The sequence below is a fragment of the Carassius auratus genome, chromosome 43 (assembly GCF_003368295.1).
Source record: "Carassius auratus strain Wakin chromosome 43, ASM336829v1, whole genome shotgun sequence".
Classification (NCBI taxonomy): Eukaryota; Metazoa; Chordata; class Actinopteri; order Cypriniformes; family Cyprinidae; genus Carassius; species Carassius auratus.
Genome location: NC_039285.1, coordinates 12,120,371 through 12,140,102, shown reverse-complemented (window position 1 = coordinate 12,140,102; position 19,732 = coordinate 12,120,371). Strand labels below are relative to the sequence as shown.

Below are 19,732 nucleotides of genomic sequence, written 5' to 3'. Positions count from 1 at the left end.
GAGCTCATTAACATTTAAAGGAAAATGCTACAAAACGGCTTGCTCTGAAAAGAGCTGTTTTTAACAAGGTAAAAAAACTGTTTTTTATACTACCATTGAGAAATTTTAACAAAACTTGTTACAGACTTTTCATCATATCAACTTCTGATGACCCCTTTAATAGACTAATAAATCACGTGTGTGCAGTCTCTGTGTGTAATTTGGTAATATAGCTACTTTATAAAGTCAGATTGCACATCATTATAATAACACTTACTATATTATCGCAGACGATGTTGTGTGTGTATATCGCACACACCAGCCTCAATTTGAGTGGGAAATTAATAATCTGCGGTTGTGTGCACTTCTTTGCACATGAGCAAAGGTGTTTTAACTTGCAAACGCCAGACCACTGATTCATCAAACCTGCTTTCCTACAGTCTTTCCTTCTTCTTCTTTGTTTTATGGTGGGTGGCATTCAGCTTTAAGGTGCATTACCGCCACCCAGGGGAAGTCGTGGCCTAATGGTTAGAGGGTTGGACTCCCAATCGAAGGGTTGTGGGTTCTAGTCTCAGGCCGGACGGAATTGTGGGTGGGGATAGTGCATGTACAGCTCTCTCTCCACCTTCAATACCACGACTTAGGTGCCCTTGAGCAAGGCATCAAACCCCCAACTGCTCCCCGGGCGCCGCAGCATAAATGGCTGCCCACTGCTCCGGGTGTGTGCTCACAGTGTGTGTGTGTGTTCACTGCTCTGTGTGTGTGCATTTCGGATGGGTTAAATGCAGAGCACAAATTCTGAATATGGGTCACCATACTTGGCTGAATGTCACTTCACTTTCACTTTCAGTGTGGAGTGTGGACCAGAGTTACCCGGGTTCAGTACCGGAATCAATCCCGGGACGTGTTTGCTTTCACACAGAAGGCAACCCAGCAATGTTCCGGCAATATGCCAGGTCCGACGTGCAGTGTGAAAGGGGCTGAACAGAACAAAAAAAGTATAATAATAATAATAAAAATAATAATAATAATATAATTCTTGTTTTTCTGACTTCTGACTATGTTGTAGGCCTAGTAAGTAACGAATATGCTTCGGGGAAATGTATCAGAGTAAAAACATAAATTTTAATAAGGAAATGTAGTGGAGTAAATGTGTGTAAAGTACAGATACTCCCAAAAAATACTTCGTTACATTGCACCACTGTGCATTATATATATATATAAATATATACTTAAGTATATTATTTATACTTAAATAATTTACTACATTTCGAATTGTATTATTATTATTATTATTATTATTATTATTATAGTTATTATTATTATTATTATTATTATTAAAAACTACCAGTCGATTATCTTTCTAGCGGCCTTTATTTTGAAGTGAGTCATTTCCGGTGGGCGTGACGCAACGTCTCGTTCACTCTGCTGCCATTTTAGCGCGCGGCGAGGGGCGAGTGATCACAAATAAACAATGCTGCAATAGTCACCGTCTGCGCTTAGTTTATTCGTGATAGTAAAGCATTCGACGTTTGTTTACTCGGATAGCCCTCATAGTCCATCATGTCCACCGAAACTCCATCGGACCAGGTAAAGTAAAGACATCCGTGGAGTGTTTGAGATCGAATATGATATGTGTTTGCGGCCTAGCTGTCGAGATCAATCCTGAATCGGACCGTTGTGTAGATGTATACCGGTTTATTACACGTCTGTCGATTGTGTATGTGTGTGTGTGTGTGTGTGTGTGTGTGTGTGTGTGTGTGTGTGTGTGTGTGTATGCAACGTTATGTATGTGTGTGTATGCGCGTGCGCTGCAGTCGCGTTCGATTAATGTAGTATATTTGTGAAATCGTTGAGGTAATGTAAGTTGATGTATACAAGTAACGTTAGATCGTCGATGTAATGCGGTTCCTCAGGTGAGAGATGAACTGTAACACCACGATGTCATTGTTTGTATGTTACTTTCACCAGTGTTTACAACAACACTCCGAGTTATGAATTTACTGATAACAAGATCTATTCCAAAATGAACAATGGAGCTTTAAATGAAATTTAGGTATTTTAGGAATTATTTTTTAACCTGTGTTTGGTCGCTTTTCAATCCTTAAGTCCTCAGTACTGCACAGTTTATACATCTATCTATCTATCTATCTATATAATATTAGACAAACTAGGTTTATGGCATTAGTTTTATATCTTTAATTGAGGCTCAAATACGTGAATTTAAAGGGTTAGTTCACCCTAAAATGAAAATGTCATTAATGACGCACCCTCGTGTCGTTACAAACCTGTGTTACCTTCGTTCATCTTCAGAACACAGTTTAAGATGTTTTAGTCCGAGAGCTTTCTGACCCTGTATTTTTTATTTTCTGTATTTTCAATGCTTCAACAAATTCTAACTTACCCTCTGTCACATGGTCTACTTTGATGATGTTTTTATTACCTTTCTGGACATGGAACGTATACCGTACAACGTTTCAATAGAGGGACAGAAAGCTCACAGACTAAATCTAAAATAACTTAACTAAATAATAATAAATAAATAACTTTTTAACTTTAATGTGTTAAGAGAGATTTGCAACATTTCAGGGCTAATGTGGAGAACGCTCGACTTTGAGATTTGACTCAAGAATATGGATATGTCTTTGCGTTTCTCTAGTGTCGCCTGTAGCACATAGCACTCATATCACACTTTTTTTTCGTTTTCCATTCAACAGGCGGCGGAGTACATCCCAGAGAAGGTGAAGAAAGCAGAGAAGAAGTTGGAAGAAAATCCATATGACCTGGACGCTTGGAGCATACTGATTCGTGAAGCACAGGTTTAGTGACACAGGGTTGCATTCCTTTCTACCCCGGGGTAACGTGTTTTGGGAGGGAATGGGAGGGTGCCGTTTCATGTAAATGGGATGTACCTTATGATTCTGTATGTAAATGAATTTTACTCCTTTTAGAATCAACCCATAGACAAAGCAAAGAAGACGTATGAGCGACTTGTCGCCCAGTTTCCCAGTTCGGGCAGATTCTGGAAGCTATACATTGAAGCTGAGGTTATACTTTAATTATTTTCCATATCTGTGCATGACAATGCTTCTCTCCGTTTTGATCAACAATGTGATATTCACACAACAATGCGCAATAATCGCAGGGCGTCAAGGGAGGAACTCCCATAGCTTGTATCATTTAGGGCCTCTCAAGTCATTCTTTTACTTACGCTTTTCAGTTTTATGAGGTGATATTGTTGCATGTTTTATCTGCAACAGCATTAAAACAATTTTAATGGTATTGGAGTGCTTTAGCCTTTATTACTTGTGTCAATTTCTTGCCTCCTGTGTCATTTCTTTGAGGTTGTTGTGGTTTTTTATTAATTACGATTTTGTCCATTATTCTCTTGTCCCTCTTCCCATATTATACATGTGAGTCATAGTCTAGCATGCACACTAGGCCACACATTAACTAGTTTGGCTTAATCCTGATTTACACGTGCACACTCGCTCCAAAAAATGCAACACCTGGCCACATGGATTTTTCGGTTAAGGAATATGAAAAAGCGTTATAAATATAAGTGTGCTGTTTAGGGACAGATTAAGTGTTATGATGGTAAGTAACAATTAGATGCACACACTACATTCAACTAACTTCACATTAACTACCGTAGTCACTTTTTGTTTTATGTTAAGGTTCTTGACTCATTGCCTCTTAAGTTGGCAAACAGTATATTTTTCCTCGGTACAAATGATTCAACGTTGCTAAGAAAACATTTTGGTGGAGGGTTGGTGCGGTGTTTTTATTTTATTTTTTGACATTTTATTTATTTATTTTTTTTCCTTCTCTGCTTAATTGATCATTATAGTTGTCCCTTTACTAAGCCCCGCCCTAAAACATTACTGACCAATCCCACCTTTGGAAATGTTGCCATCCACCATTTATCAAATAAGCTTTTTTTTTTTCTTAATATAATGTTATGCAGAGTATTATAAAAAAATTAAAAATGTTAATGTTGGTGAATCATTTACAGTAGTGAAACAAAGTACACAGATGAGTTTTTCCTTTTCCAACCAAAACTGTCAGGCCTCATTCCCCAACAAATATGTATAATATCAGTATAAGAACCTACATTTGCTTCAGAATAAATAGTTTTTTTAACTTGAAGTCATTTTTGAAGTGATCCATTTCAACAGTAATATTGTGAATGCATTGTTCAATTACTCACTCGTAATCACTTTAAATCATTTTATTTTGAGTTGAAGTGTTTGTGATTTGCACACTCAACAGTTTTTAATCCTTGCTGTATCCAAAAGATAAGATCCATTGTATTGTCATTATTTAAGCCCAAGTAAGAAATATTTCCAATCTATTTTTAGATTGGAGAATCATTTTATTTGCGTTAACTTCTATGGGATGTTCTGTAAAGTCAGTTGGGACTGATCTTTGTATTTCCAATCACATCCACAATATCTTCTCTCCAAAAAAAGGCATCACCATGGATAATTTGTCCAATTAATTGGAGAGCTGTGGTTAATTAAATCGATTTACATATATTATCGGTTTTCTTAACTTTTTTTTTTTTTCCTGAGTCTGAAAAATTATAATGTGATTCAGTATACGTAATTGAAATCGTATTCACCTTATGACGGTTTTCTTTTAATGTTCAAGACTTCTGATTCACTAGCCACTATAGGTGAATAACTAGAAGAATAACAAGTATGGAAACAGTAAAAGCAATACAAACCAATGCTTTTATGATTGTTAAAATAACAAACCAGTTTGCAATATCAAGCAGCATAACAGCTGGAATAACTGGACGTGAATGGCACAAAAGCCTCAGACATTCAAATACTTTCAGGCTGCTCTTAATGTCAAAAATAATGTGGATATTAGAACAGTCGTGGACAAACAACTGAAATGTTTATGCACTCATCTGGATCCGATTACTTGCAGTATGATTGAGCATTTCCAATCATGAAAATAATTGCTATTTGATTATTCTTCAAGCTTCTCCTCACTGCTTGGTTGACAAAACGTAAAAAAATTTTTACCCCTACTGTAATAAAATGCACTGCAACAAGTTTGGCTTGTCATTGTAATGTGCATAGTATTTTGTGTCAGTGTGTGTGTGTGTGTGTGTGTGTATGCGTGTGTCTGTCCGAGGCATGGAGACAGCGGTGCCGCAGTGATCATTCTGCCTCAATACCAGTGTTTTTCACACAGTGTTATGCTGAGTTTTGTTTTCCTTTGGAGCTGTTGAGTGGTTGAAGTATGTCAGGCTGTCACCATCCGCTCTGGAGCACAGACACACTGTCAGCTACCTCTCATAGCTGATTTCAGTGATATTAATGCCATGTAATCTTAAGAAGAGCCATAGAGATGATCTGAAATAGCTCAAACTCATGTCGTTCTGAACCTGAACCTCTGTGGAACAAAATATACATTTGGAGAAATGTTTTTTTTGTCTGTGCAATGAAAGTGAATGGGTACCAGAGTTTTGATTCCCATTGACTTCCATTATATGGAGTGAAAACTGGAATTAAATTGTTTTCTTCTGCATTTACAGGCGCATCTCAAGAAATGGGAATATCATGGAAAAGGTTTTATTTTTGGTAATTTAATAAAAAAAAAAACTTTGTTATATTCTAGATTTATTGCACATAAACTGAAATATTTCAAGAGTTTTTTTTTTTGTTTGATTTATAGCTTAGGGAAATTAAAAATTCAGTATCTTCTCAAAAGATGATTTACTAAACAGAAATGTTCAAGATCTCCAAAAGTAGGTTTAATTATGCACTTAATACGTGGTTGGGGCTCCTTTTGCACAAATTACTGCTTCAGTGCAGTGTTGCATTGAGGCGATCAGCCTGTGGCACTGCTGAGGATTTTTGAAGCCCAGGTTGTTTTGATGGCGGTCTTCAGCTCCGAATATTTGTCAGATGTTACTTATCTTCCTCTTCACAATACCCCATAGATTCTCTGTGAGGTTCAGGTCAGGTCAAGCGCAGTAATATCATGGTCAACAAGCCACTTGGAAAGTCCTGCTGCAAAATGAAATCAGCATCTCCATAAAGCTTGTCTGGTGGATGGACGCATAATGTGCTCCAGCATCTCCTGGTAGTCAGCTGCATTGACTTGATCAACAACAATGGACCAACACCAGCAGACGTCAAAGCACCCAAATCATCACTGACTTCAGAAACTTCACACTGGACTTTGGATTCTGTGCCCTACAGTCTTCCTCCAGACCTTGATTTCCAAAGGAAATGCTAAATTTACTTTCATCTGAAAAGAGGAATGTGGACCACTGTGCAACAGTCCAGTTCTTTTTCTCCTTACCCCAGGTGAGATGCTTCTGACGTGTTTTTTGGTTCAGGAGTGGTTTGGTTCTAGGAATGTGACAGCTGTAGTCCTTTTCCTGAAGATGTCTGAGTGTGGTGACTCTTGATGACTCCAGCTTCAATCCACTGTGAAAAACTCTCTCAAGTTCTTGAATCAGCTTTTACTGACAATTTTCCCAAGGCTGTGGTCATCCCTGTTGCTTGTGCACCTTTTCCTACCACACTTTTTTCTTCCAGTCAACTTTCTATGAATATATTTCGATACAGCACTCTGTGATCAGCCATCCCATTCAGCAATGAGCTTCTAGTGTCTTGCCCTTCTTGTGGAGGGTGTCGATGATGGTTTTCTAGACAACTGTCAAGTCAGTAGTCTATAGTCCCATAATTGTGGTTGCATGTTCTATATCCCAGTATTTATACTGAAAATTAATCAAACTAATCTAGAGCAAAATGGAATATGTTTTTTGAGATATTGAATCAAAAATTTTCCTAAGCTGTAAGTCACAACCATCAATAAAAAAAAAAAAAAACCTCTTGAAATATTTCTGTTTGTGTGCAATGAATGTAGAATATAAGAAAGGTTGCTTTTTTTAAATTACAAAAAAAAAAAAGACCTTTTCCATGATATTCAAAGTTTTTGATATGCACCTGTATGTTCCATAGTAGAAAGTACTTCATACAGTTTACAGCATGAGGGTGAGTAAATTATTAAAAGATTTAAATCTTTGGGTCAGATGTCCTTTAAATGATTACAACAGCTATATTATCTAATCCTGCTATTTGACCCGTTTTCAGTAAAAAAAAATTTTTTTGTTCTAATATTGCTAGACTAGAATGTAGTGAAATTGTACAGACAATTAAGAATTAACATGATTCATTCAGCTAAAAAAAATCTGCTTTTATCATTATTATTTTTTATCAGTGAAAATGCTGCAGTCCCTGATGGCTTGTTTGATACTGGGCAGTTGTTTTTGGGTAAACTAAAAAAAAAAAAAAACACTGTCCCAGCAGAATAGTTACACAATCCTTCAGAGCTTCTGTCCTTCTGAAACACTAGTTATTTGAGGAAAATCTTCACTCTTAGCTGTTGTTTGTGCATTTGCATTTATATTAGATCAGAATATTGTAACTTGTTCAAGTTCAGGACTTTTAGTTTTAGGCTCGTTACCAGAATCACTTGCCCAGTTTGGTACTAAAAGCATGCATTCCATTGTATGAGTCTGGATTTTCTGTGTTTTATTGAACATTTCTTATAAATAATTATATTAACTGGGTAATAAATGAAGATTTTGTAGACTTAGTTGTCTGTATGACCATCATTAGACTTAAGAACATGTTTTGGAATAGATTGAAGACTAAAAACGTTTTGCACTATAAAACATGTTTATTTCTATTTCTTGACTTTATTTCACAATTCTGACTTTTATTTTAGCAGTTCCTATTTTTTTCCTTTAGTGCTTCTGTGAAAAGTCAGAATTGTGAGATATAAACTGAGAATTCTGACTTTTTCCTCAACGTTCTAAATTCAATCTCACAATTGTTTGTCAATCGAAAACAAAATTTAAAGAAGATATTTGCCACTTTATTTTACAATTATTCAAGTTTTTCTCATGATTGTGAGTTTCTTACAATTTAGACTTTTCTCAGACTTGCAAGTTCATTTTTATTTCAAAGAAAAAAATTGGAAGATGTTAGTTTATAACTTCAATCTTAAACTCCAAATCTTGAGAAGTGTCTATTGTGAGTTGAGTTGCCGTCACCTTTTTATTTAGTTTTTATCCATGCCGGAAACGGCTTCCTTTTGTAGCTGTCATGGTATTAACATTATAGTTGTGTGTGTGCAGCTTTGGGGAACTTAAGAGTTTAATGAAAAATGTCAATTATATTTGTTCTGACACGCACAAAATTAGTTATTTTTATATATATATTTTTGTTATGCCAGCAGTTTATTTTTATTGGTGAGAAATGCTGTGAGAAATTATTTACTTGGTTTTTCTCTTTTTTTTTTTTTTTTTTTCTTTACATTATTAACACAAGCATTGCAGTATTTTTGCTGTTTATTGTTGGCTTTTATTCAAAGCAAAGTATTTATTTGAGGATTAAATGTTACTACAAAAATGATTAAATGTTAATTTGTAACCTCTGTGAAATTAAATTATTCATTTATTTTGAAATAAATTTGAATAAACCTGAATTTTAAGTTATCATCATCATTTGAGCATAATATTTCATATATGACCACAGTATGATTTCAACTCTATGGTACTTATTTTTTACTTACTACGACAGAACAGCAGCAGCAGCATTGTAAAAGTTTCAGATGGGACTCTTAGGCTCAATGCTTTTTCAAGACTATGCACTCCAAAAATGAGTAGTTTTACTTACACATAATGCCCAATACACATCACAAAATTTGTTGCTTTGTGGCCTGTCTCCACGCTCCTGAAATGAGTAATTCTTCAAACCCTAGCTCTGATGAATCTTGTGACCATCACATGCAGTTAATGAACCGAGATAACTGACACAATGTAATGTAGAGTTGTGTGAATGTCACATTGTTGACGTTAAAGTGTTTGTGTGTGCATGTGTGTGTGAAGCAAATCCGTCTTGCTACAGACCACGTTTTTAATCATATTGGTTTTCACATGTGTCCACAGATAAAGGCTAAAAACTTTGACAAGGTTGAGAAGGTAAGCGTTTGTTTTGGCTTGGAAGCCACATGTCGAGTTTATTGATCGTGTGATATTACTCTGATTGTTGTGTCAGACACATACACAGGTGTGAGACCATAAAAGCTGAGCTCCATCTAGATCACCACTTTAGGTCCTCAAAAGCTCAGGCAGAGTAAACATCAAGATGTTAAAATGCTACTCTAGAAATATCCTGTTTGCTCCGCTGAATCCGGCAAACAGGCATTCAGACATTATAAAACAAGGGGAAAAACATACTGATTTGATTCTTGGTCGGATATATTTTTTTAGATCTCAGTTCAGTGAGCAATTCACTGTTAATGCATTTTGAGCAACAAAACATGATTCATACGGGGGCAATTTAGAGTCTCGTTATCTTTCATGACACTTTTGTTTCTGAAAACTCAAAAAAGTAGCATGGTTTTTAGGACAAGGTATTCTTTGCATTACCCTATATTACCATGCAAATGCCATGATATATGTGACCCTGGATCACAAAACCAATCAGTTTGTCTAAATTGAGATTTATACATCTTCTGAAAGCTGGATAAATCAGCTTTATATTTGTCTAAGATACAACTATTTGAAAATCAGGAATCTGAGGGTGCAGAAAAATAAAAATATTGAGAAAATCATCTTTAAAGTTGTCCAAATGAATCTTAGCGATGTAAATTACGGCTCAAAAATGAAGTTTTTATATATTTACAGTAGGAAATTTACAAAATATCTTCATGGAACATGATCCTTACATAATATTCTAATGATTTTTGGCATAAAATAAAATTTTATCATTTTGACCTATACAATGTATTTTTGGCTGTTGCTACAAATATACCCCAGACACCTCTGACTAGTTTTGTGTTCCAGGGTCAGATATGAATGTTAATCATTCAGTGTTATATTGAAGTAGCATGGTTTTGTCAGCTGATTATCAACGTAAGCACCTGCAGCACAATTATAACTTAAGCGTAATCTAGAATATTTTGGTTTCGATGTGTGTTTGTTTACATCCAACATGGTTTTGGAGTCTCAAATATGTACAATGTGTGGTACAATTTTTATATTTTGTAAAGGATTGCAGTAATTAAGTCAGTACTGTAATTGTATGTTTTGCGTCTTGTCTGTCAGAAGAGTTGGCTCACTGTTCGATCTCTTGCTCAGTTATTTCAGAGGTGCTTAATGAAGGTCCTGCACATTGACCTGTGGAAGTGCTACCTCTCATATGTACGGGAAACCAAAGGAAAACTGCCCAGCTATAAGTATGTGACACGCATGGCTTTAAAGTAGTGGTAGAGTGTTTTTAGCTTAGAAGAATGTAAGATAAAAACATTTTTTTCTGGACCTATTGTATATAATACTATTAATATTAGCAAGTGAGACACAATTATATTTTACATTGTCACTTTTACGAATTTAGAAAACAAAGTTGCACATTATTGGTTGATGATCGTCATATCACTACTACTTTAAACACTACTTTCACTTGGCATTGTGAGTTGTATGTTTTCTTGTCACACATAATTAGAAAGTCACTTGAAATACTTAAAATGTGCTGTTCTTTGGCAGGGAAAAGATGGCACAGGCTTATGATTTTGCTTTGGATAAGATTGGGATGGAGATTATGTCCTATCAGGTGAGTGTTTTGACGGTACTTGTTCTGTGGCATCATGAACGCAAGCTCAAAACTCTTCTCCTTCTCTCAGATTTGGGTGGATTACATCAATTTCCTGAAGGGAGTGTAAGTACACCGTTTGTATTTTCCAAACTCATTTGAAAGAAGTTCATCAGGCATTTAAAGTCTCTCTGTTTGCGACCCTAGAGAGGCCGTGGGGTCATACGCAGAGAACCAGCGCATCACAGCCGTCAGACGCGTGTATCAGAGAGGCTGCGTCAACCCCATGATTAACATCGAGCAGCTCTGGAGGGACTACAGCAAGTATGAAGAGGTGAGGACACTCAAGTGTAATGGGTGTATTAGAGTCCATAAAGTCCTCTTCAACTTTCTATTGATGATTTGGTTTGTAATGTGCATGCTTCATCTCGAGCATATCATAAATAGCTTTTGTTTCATTATAAAGGGCATAAATGTGCATTTGGCCAAAAAGATGATTGAAGACCGGAGCAGAGACTACATGAACGCCAGGAGAGTCGCCAAGGTGAGTTCTGCACGGGTTAAAGTGTGTGTTATGATAAATCGATAAGGTTTTCTGATAGGTCTGAGAATATGATTGTGTTCACAGTTTGTTTTTTTGGTCCCGGACATTTTTTAGGTTTAAAAAAATGCACTATAAATCTGACCACAATCACATCTGCTTTTCTTTCTTCTCGTGATTTCCTCTGCTGATTTCTGTCCCGTTCAGGAGTATGAGACGGTGATGAAGGGTTTGGACCGGAACGCCCCCTCGGTGCCGCCCCAGAACTCCCCACAGGAGGCCCAGCAGGTGGAGATGTGGAAGAAATACATCCAGTGGGAGAAGAACAACCCACTGCGTACCGAAGATCAGACCCTCATCACCAAGAGAGGTGACTTACAGGAAGATTCATAAATAATGACAAATCAACTGCTATTTCAGGCTTGTGTTTACAGCACCACTGCATTTTGCAAACATGCTGTTGAGCTTTGCTATGAATCTAATTATTTTATGTCACCTGCAGTGATGTTCGCCTATGAGCAGTGCCTTCTGGTGCTCGGCCATCACCCGGACGTCTGGTACGAAGCTGCACAGTACCTGGAACAGTCCAGCAAGCTGCTGGCAGAAAAAGGGGTTGGTGTGCACATCATTTTATATAAACCTTTTAGCCACCAGTCCTTGAAATTAAAATAGTTTCAAGTGCCTCTGGTGTCTGTTTGCATGTTGCATGATTTCACTCATGATCTCCTCATTCAGGATATGAACAATGCCAAGCTGTTCAGTGATGAGGCCGCTAACATCTACGAGCGTGCCATAGGAACTCTGCTCAAGAAGAACATGCTACTGTACTTCTCTTTTGCAGACTATGAAGAGGTAAGATCTCTAGAACTGCATTAAAGGATGATTGAGCTGTTTTACCTCTAAACAGACCGCACTTTACACTTTTACTGCATTTTAAGCTCTTCCATGAGGTCCTCTTATTTTTGACAAGGTCTCTAGCACCAAAAAGATTCAGAATTTTAGTTGTGATCATTTTCCAGCTTTTTTTCAATTCTGCTTCTCCATTACAATTGAATAGGCTGTTTTGCTACCCTACCTTTTAAGATGTAAAAATGTAAATTATGTATAAGTTAATCATGTCATGTGTAAATCTGCTCCTGGTTGTGACCAGAATTATTTTTGTATCGCTGAGATACTGTTATAGTTTTTATTAATATTTTGAATTTGATATTTGTTTTTCATTTTATTTCGAGTATGTAAATTGTTTTTTGTTTACATTTTCTTTGTCGTTTTACTTACTTTTATTATTATTATTATTATTATTATATATATATATATAATTTTACCTACAAATAAATTGACAATTTTTATTTCAGCTAGTAAGATATTTAATTTATTTCCAGGTACAAATTATTTCAAATAGCGAAATGTTTTTTTTTGCAGTTTTAGGTAACTATAATAACCGTAATTGTGATGTCATGATTATTGTTTTTTTAGGGAGTTTAAATGTAAAAGAAAAACCCTGTTGCCTGTAATTCATTCATACATTATTGATCTGTGTTTCACAGAGTCGCATGAAGCACGATAAAGTACATAGTATATACAACCGCTTCCTGGCCATAGAAGATATCGACCCTACTTTGGTGAGTCCAGTTGTCTTTGGAGACAAATGCCTGTGGTGGACAAATAATGAAGTTCTGCTAAAACTTCAGGAGAAAAACCTGCTCGCAGCCCATAGTGTGTCTGATTCCTGAGAGATTCAAGAAATCATTTTGAATCGTTTTTATCAGTTCCTCTCCAGTTATCACATTCAACTGGAGAGGTTTTGGAGATATCTGGGAAATTCACTGTTGAAAGGGATAGTTCACCTAAAAATTGTAATTTGGTGTTCCAGGGCATCCAAGGTGTTGGTGACTTTGTTTCTTCAGTAGAACACAAGCAAAGATTTTTAACTCAAACCTTTGCAGTCTGTCAATCTTATAATGCAAGTAATGAGAATCAAGACTTAGAGAGTCCAAAAAAAAAACATACACAAACAAAACCAAGTTAAACCCTGCAGCACGTGACCAAGAAACTGAACAGTATTTATATAGTTTTTTTATTTACCTATATGGTAAAAAAAACTATATAAATACTGTTCAGTTTCTTGTTTTTTTTTTGACTCTCAAAGCTGTGATTCTCATTCACTTGCATTATATGACTGACAGACTGCAACGGTTTGTGTTAAAAATCTTAATTTGTGTTCTACTGAAGAAACAAAGTCACCTACATTTTGGATGCCCTGGGGGTAAGCAGATAAGCATAAAAATGTTTCCTTTTTGGGTGAATTATCCCTTTAAAATTGTGTGGGATGCCTGATATGCATAAAGAGAAATGTTCTGACTGTGAATAAACAGAGACTGACCCGTTGAATTGTTCAGGTCTATATCCAGTACATGAAATTTGCCAGAAGAGCTGAAGGCATCAAGTCTGGTCGCTCCATCTTTAAGAAGGCCAGAGAGGACCCTCGCACACGGCATCATGTGTACGTCACTGCTGCTCTTATGGAATATTACTGCAGCAAGGTAACATCCACACCACACATCTCTTACATATACACTACCCTTCAAACGTTTGGGTTCAATTGTTTTCGTAAGAGTTCTCTTATGCTCATCAAAGACTTTTCCCTTGCTGACAGGACAAATCGGTGGCCTTTAAGATATTTGAGCTTGGACTGAAGAAATACGTTGACATTCCTGAATACATTTTGGCGTACATTGATTACCTCTCTCACTTAAACGGTAAGAATGCGATTCCCTCCATTCACACGTCTGGTGAACGGACAGTCTCCTTTTAATCTGCTTCCAAACAATTGGTGATATTTATTACACCTGTACCGCCCTATCACATTTCATACAGCCTATTGGCTGAAATACTGTAGAAAAGCAATTTCAGCCAAAGCGTTGAGAGATTGAGAGTGTATCATTGCCCTTGTGATGGCTGTTTATTTACACACACAGATGATGATGTCTGACACAGGAGCACTTATCAGACCAAACAAAGCATCCATCTCCTTTATAAAGCAGATAGCTAGGAGACTGTTTGCAAAGCAGTAAACATCGGACGTGTTTATATTGTCGCTAGGCTATTACCAAAAAAAGAGGAGAAGTAAAAAGCCTGGCCAGGTATGAGTTTTCAAAAATGAGATTGACTTATTGAACTGTTTGCCCTTCCCTTCATCACAGAGGACAACAACACCAGAGTCCTGTTTGAGAGAGTCCTGACGTCCGGCAGTCTTTCCCCTGAGAAATCTGGGTTAGTGGGATTTAGATTATTTTATGCAAATATACCCTCGGTTTCTTTTAATTTGCTCTTAAACATTGCTAACTGTCTGACTATTTGACTCATTTTAACCCAACAGTCATTAACATTTATGTTCACACAGGCTACGTTTCAATGCAACGTTAGTAAATTAACTGATGGCTGTTGACTGAACTCGATCCAAATTAAATTTGAATCAGATTGGAAGGAATGGATTAAACCTGAAGTAATCGGAGCAATAGAAAAAAAATGCATGACTTTTCTTAGCTGGATTAAAAACACTTTGCGATGCCCAATGCTTTGATACTTATGTTAACATAAATGTTGCATCTTACAAGATCTGCGAACAAATATGCGAATCAGATCACTTTATGGATTCACATAAACCGAACATTAAAGGCGTCATATATGATGTTGCTAAAAAGAACATTATTTTGAGTATTTGGTGTAATGAAATGTGTTTGTGGTTTAAGGTTAAAAAAACACATTATTGACCACATCATGTAAATTATTGTTTCTCCTCTATGCCCCAACGCATCATTTCTTACAAAGAACGTTCTGAATTTCTTGGGTTCTGAAAAGTGAGGTGTGCTCTGATTGGTCAGCTATCCAGTGCGTTGTGATTGGCCGAATACTTTAAGCGTGTGGTGGAAATGTTACACCCCTTAACACACCGTGATCCATGTCCCAGTCAGATCACCAGCGCAACAAGACAAAAACAATAAAACTCATAATCGGTAATTATGTCCCCACTGGATGCAACAAATGGCTCGTTTGTAATAATGACTTATACCGTCTTTTGACACATTGCATCGTCAGAACAGTTGGCATTGTAGTTTTCTCTACAAGGATCAGGAAAAAGTCCTCCATAAAATGTGCTGCACACATCTGAATGTTTTGGGTTAAATTGTTCTGGAACAGTGTTGTAAATACAACTCAAACACAGATTTCTATTAGTGCCTTTTTTTAGGAAAGTAGCTTTGCTTTAACAATGAAACACAGAGCGTCTCCACAACATGGCGACGGCAGCAGCAATAAAGTTACTCTTTCTTTTCTTTGAATGAACATCTGTGCGGTGTTATTCAAATCTTCCCACATTGTGACATAGACACGTGGGGGCGTGTTTAAACGAGGCATTTTAGGAGAGCGTGGATGAATCTTTACTTTTATAAAAAATATATTTTTGGGTTTGAGACTTTAGTCTGCAACTTTAGGGATATTATCTATTCATTAACAGCTCATAACACTCCAAAGAGAAAGGAAAACTTGAAATCACACCATATGACCTCTTTAAGTATCTGAAATGGGATTGGATTTGGAGTGGTCCGTGTAAACATACCCACTGTTCATACTTCATACTTTAACCCTGGGTTAATAATTCACACCGTACAATTTGTAATTACACGGTACTCATATTGGTCAACCAATATGTATTTTTCATTGGCTAATACTGATATCTAGAGATCAAGTAGGCCAATATTATTTCCTTAAAATATACAGTTAATATCAAACAATACATTTATTTTACATAATAACCATTGGTAAATGTTGTATCTGATACAAGCTGTATCTATCATGCATCAGGCAGGCGATAATCCTAAAATAGCCAAATATCGACCAATTTATTTAAACTAGAAGTGTGAAATTAAATCTATTTTCTAGATGCATGTTATAGATCTCGTTGTGAACAATTCATCTGTGCATGTTTCGTTTTTTGGCCTTTTAGTGTTTAATCTAAACATCCTAACTGGATTTTCCAGTGAAAACGCCAGACTCTCTGGTGATTTATACAGGTATTTTCCAACCATTTAGTCCCTTAAACTCCACCCATGCAACTCGCATTTATCTGCCGCCGCTTTTGAGTGCCACGCCCACTTCTCAACATCCAACCAACAACTGAACGTCTCTCACCAAATCTGTTTCATTGTGACTTTAACCCAGGATTTAATGTAACGTGAAAAAGATAATACTCCTGATGTTAACCTGTGAATTTTGTGTAACAGGGAAATCTGGGCACGCTTCTTGTCTTTTGAGAGCAACATCGGGGACTTGGCCAGTATCATAAAGGTGGAGCGAAGGCGTTTCATGGCCTTTAAAGACGAATACGAGGGAAAGGAGACTGCTCTGCTGGTGGACAGATACAAGTACATGGATTTATATCCCTGCTCCCCCTGCGAACTCAAAGCCCTCGGCTACAAGGTACAGTAGGAAACAGAATTATTCACAAATTATACTTTGGCACAACTAACACTCATGAATTCTTTTTTTTTTTTTTGCTGCCAGTAATTGCAAAAGCCCCTATATACTCACAGCACAGTTGTTTGCTTAGGAGTAAAAACAACAATAGTATCAATGGTGAGGAAACAGCAAGCATCTGATCACAGTGACGTGCTTATGTTTGTACCAAAGGGAGTATACCAAAGTATATGGGGGCTTTAAATGCATCACTAATTCATAGTACAATCCTCAATCATTTGAACATGTCGATTGGCAGGACGTGTCTCGTGCCAAATACGCAGCACTGATGCCAGAGGCGGTGGTCACTCCTTCTACCCCTGCACTGAAGGACGAGGCTGACCGCAAACCTGAGTATCCCAAACCTGACACCAGCCAGATGATCCCCTTCCAGCCACGTCATCTGGCGCGTGAGTATCAGCACCTCACATACATTTAACACAAGGATCTCTGCTCTAGATCATATAGAACCTTGTTTCCACCAAAAAAAAAAAAAAAAATTAATTATGTAAAATTAAGGTAAATGTGACTTTGTATTCTGACTCTTTTTTTTCTCACAATTTATGCCTCGGAATTTAGACTTTTTCTTCAAAGTCTGGCTTTTTTTTTTTCTTGGGATTCCCAAGTTTTCATCCTCAATTCTCACAATTTTCTTGGCATTGTGGGATGTTAAATCCAGAATTCTGAGTTTTTCAGAAGGGGGCCGTTTACACTACAACGTTTTCATCTAAAAACTTTTTATGCGTTTTGACTGTTCGTTTACACGACAACTGTGTTTTGGCGACTGAAAACGCACATTTTTGATAACGTGTTTCAAAGTGGAAGTTTTTGGAAACGGCACCGTTATAGTTTCCGTGTAAACATCCTAAATGGGAATTTACAGATACTGTTTACAAACAAGGTGACAGCGCCAACTACTGGCCTGGTATACATTTAATACAGCGCTTTTGGACGTTTTCGCGGATATCTGTAAATGCAAATCATTTCGAAAACGTTGTCTTGTTTACATGAAACTTTTAAAAAAAATGCAAGAGACTTTTTTTTCCCCAGTTTTGACTACATGGTTGTCATGAAAACGTTGCCTGAGTTTACAGTCCACAATTCTGACACTTTCTTGCAATTGTAAGTTTGATTTTTTTTTTTTTTTTTTGTAAGTTTATATCACACAATTATTTATTTATTTATTTTTTGAATTTACATCCCAGAATTCTGACTTTATATTATAATTCTGAATATACATCTTGCGATTGTTTTTTGTTTCTAAAAAAATAAAAAAGGTAACTTCAACTGTTTATCTCATGATTTGGCCTTTTCTGCTCAGTATTCAGTTTATGTATCACAAATCCGAGTCGCAATTCTGAAAGAAAGTCATAATTGTGAGAGAAAAATTTTGGCAGTTACATGTCAATAGATCAGTCTCCGTTGAACCGTTCTTACTTTGAGCTGTTGCTGTGCTAAGTTTGGTGACGTGTCGTCCTGACAGCTCCTGGTCTGCATCCTGTTCCTGGAGGAGTGTTTCCTGTCCCTCCCACTGCTGTCTTCCTCATGAAGCTGCTGCCTCCTCCCAGCTCTTTTACAGTCAGTTCATCTCTTTACCGCCTCAGTCCAAACCAGAACACGACTGTCACATAGAGAGTCCTAAAGATATTTTTAAACAAAGACTTCTCGTAGTTCAAGACCGTGTGACCGTGTGTGTGTGTGTGTTTTCAGGGGCCCTTTGTGCAGGTCGATGAGCTGATGGAGTCTCTCAGAAGATGTGTATTACCAGAGAGTAAGTATCACTGAGTATCATTGCATGATCTCTGAAATCTCACTCCACAATCGTTCTCATTACTATAATACAGGGATGTCAGCAGTTCAATAAATATAACTACGTGTAATAAACATTGTAGAATTTAATTGATATACTTATAAGTTTGCAGTTGGTAAGTTATATATTTTTATTCAGCCAGAATGCATTAGTTTGATCAAAAGTGATGGTAAAGACATTTACAATGTTAAAAAATATTTCTATTTTGAATAAATGCTGTTATGTTGAACTTTCTATTCATCAAAGAATCCAAAAAAATTGTCAGTTTCCACAAAAATATAAAGCAGCATAACTGTTTTTTGAGAAGCAAGTCAGTATTTGAGAATGATTTCTGAAGGATCATGTGTGTGTGTGTGTGTAAAATATATATATATATATATTTTTTACTATATTTTTAAGCAAAAAAATATTTGAATAATTTAAGAGATTTAAAAAACATTTGAAAAATTTCTTGCCAACTCACAATTTCGAAAGGTTGTGTATACTAATATAATATATTTAAATACGATATTTTGGAATTATTACACATTTCACTGTAAATTTTTTGCATTAAAGTAATGAGGCGTAAAGCTGCTGAATTGTCCCGTTCTAGAGGTTTTATCAGATTGACATGTTGATGCTCACGCTCTGCTTCTCTCCAGCGGTTGATGCTGCTGTAGAGTTGATCACTGGGAAGCAGTCGGAGATGAGCAGCGAAGGAAACGGACCTGTGGAGAACCACGCTGTGGCTAACAAGTCCTTGAAGAGGCCTAACGCCGACTCAGACGAGGAGGAAGATAAAGGATCGATCGCACCTCCCATCCACGACATCTACCGAGTGCGGCAGCAGAAGAGGATCAGATAAACACACACACACACACACACCCCTGAACAACACAAAGACAATGTGAGCTCTGCACGCCCACAGCGACAGGACCGAGACGTCCACTTGTGTTTCAGAGATCAGAAATCATCGCTAATCTCCGTTTGGTTCAGCGTTTTTCAAAGTTTCTTTTTAACAGTTTTATTTTTTAAAACTGGGTGGTTTATACTGTATAAAGTTTTTATTCTCGTTTGCCTCTTAGTTCTGAACTTGCCATGTGTGGTCGCTGATGATGGAAGAGTTGAATCTCATTTTGTAGTGAACTGAGGATCACACACACGACTTGCTTCCAATAAAAGAAAATGGTAAAAGGGCTTGCGCTGTGTGTGTGTATATGTGTGTGTTCACTGTCCGATTGTTTCATCAGTGTGTGAGCTGTGAAACAAGCGGCCGAGCTT

At 36.9% G+C, this 19,732-nt stretch overlaps 1 protein-coding gene across 1 annotated transcript; it reads left to right on the top strand.

Moving 5' to 3' along the window:
- The first annotated feature begins 1,386 nt into the window (after positions 1-1,386).
- Positions 1,387-19,648, top strand: LOC113061717 (cleavage stimulation factor subunit 3-like). Its single transcript, XM_026231098.1, has 21 exons — positions 1,387-1,569; positions 2,697-2,798; positions 2,931-3,026; positions 8,963-8,995; positions 10,157-10,254; positions 10,562-10,628; positions 10,699-10,733; positions 10,815-10,941; positions 11,074-11,151; positions 11,356-11,518; positions 11,651-11,760; positions 11,884-12,000; positions 12,696-12,770; positions 13,548-13,691; positions 13,805-13,907; positions 14,352-14,421; positions 16,431-16,626; positions 16,922-17,072; positions 18,146-18,240; positions 18,373-18,433; positions 19,114-19,648. Exons 1-21 carry the CDS (start codon positions 1,543-1,545, stop codon positions 19,314-19,316), a joined length of 2,151 nt encoding a protein of 716 aa, XP_026086883.1. The 5' UTR covers positions 1,387-1,542; the 3' UTR covers positions 19,317-19,648.
- The last annotated feature ends 84 nt before the right edge of the window (positions 19,649-19,732 follow it).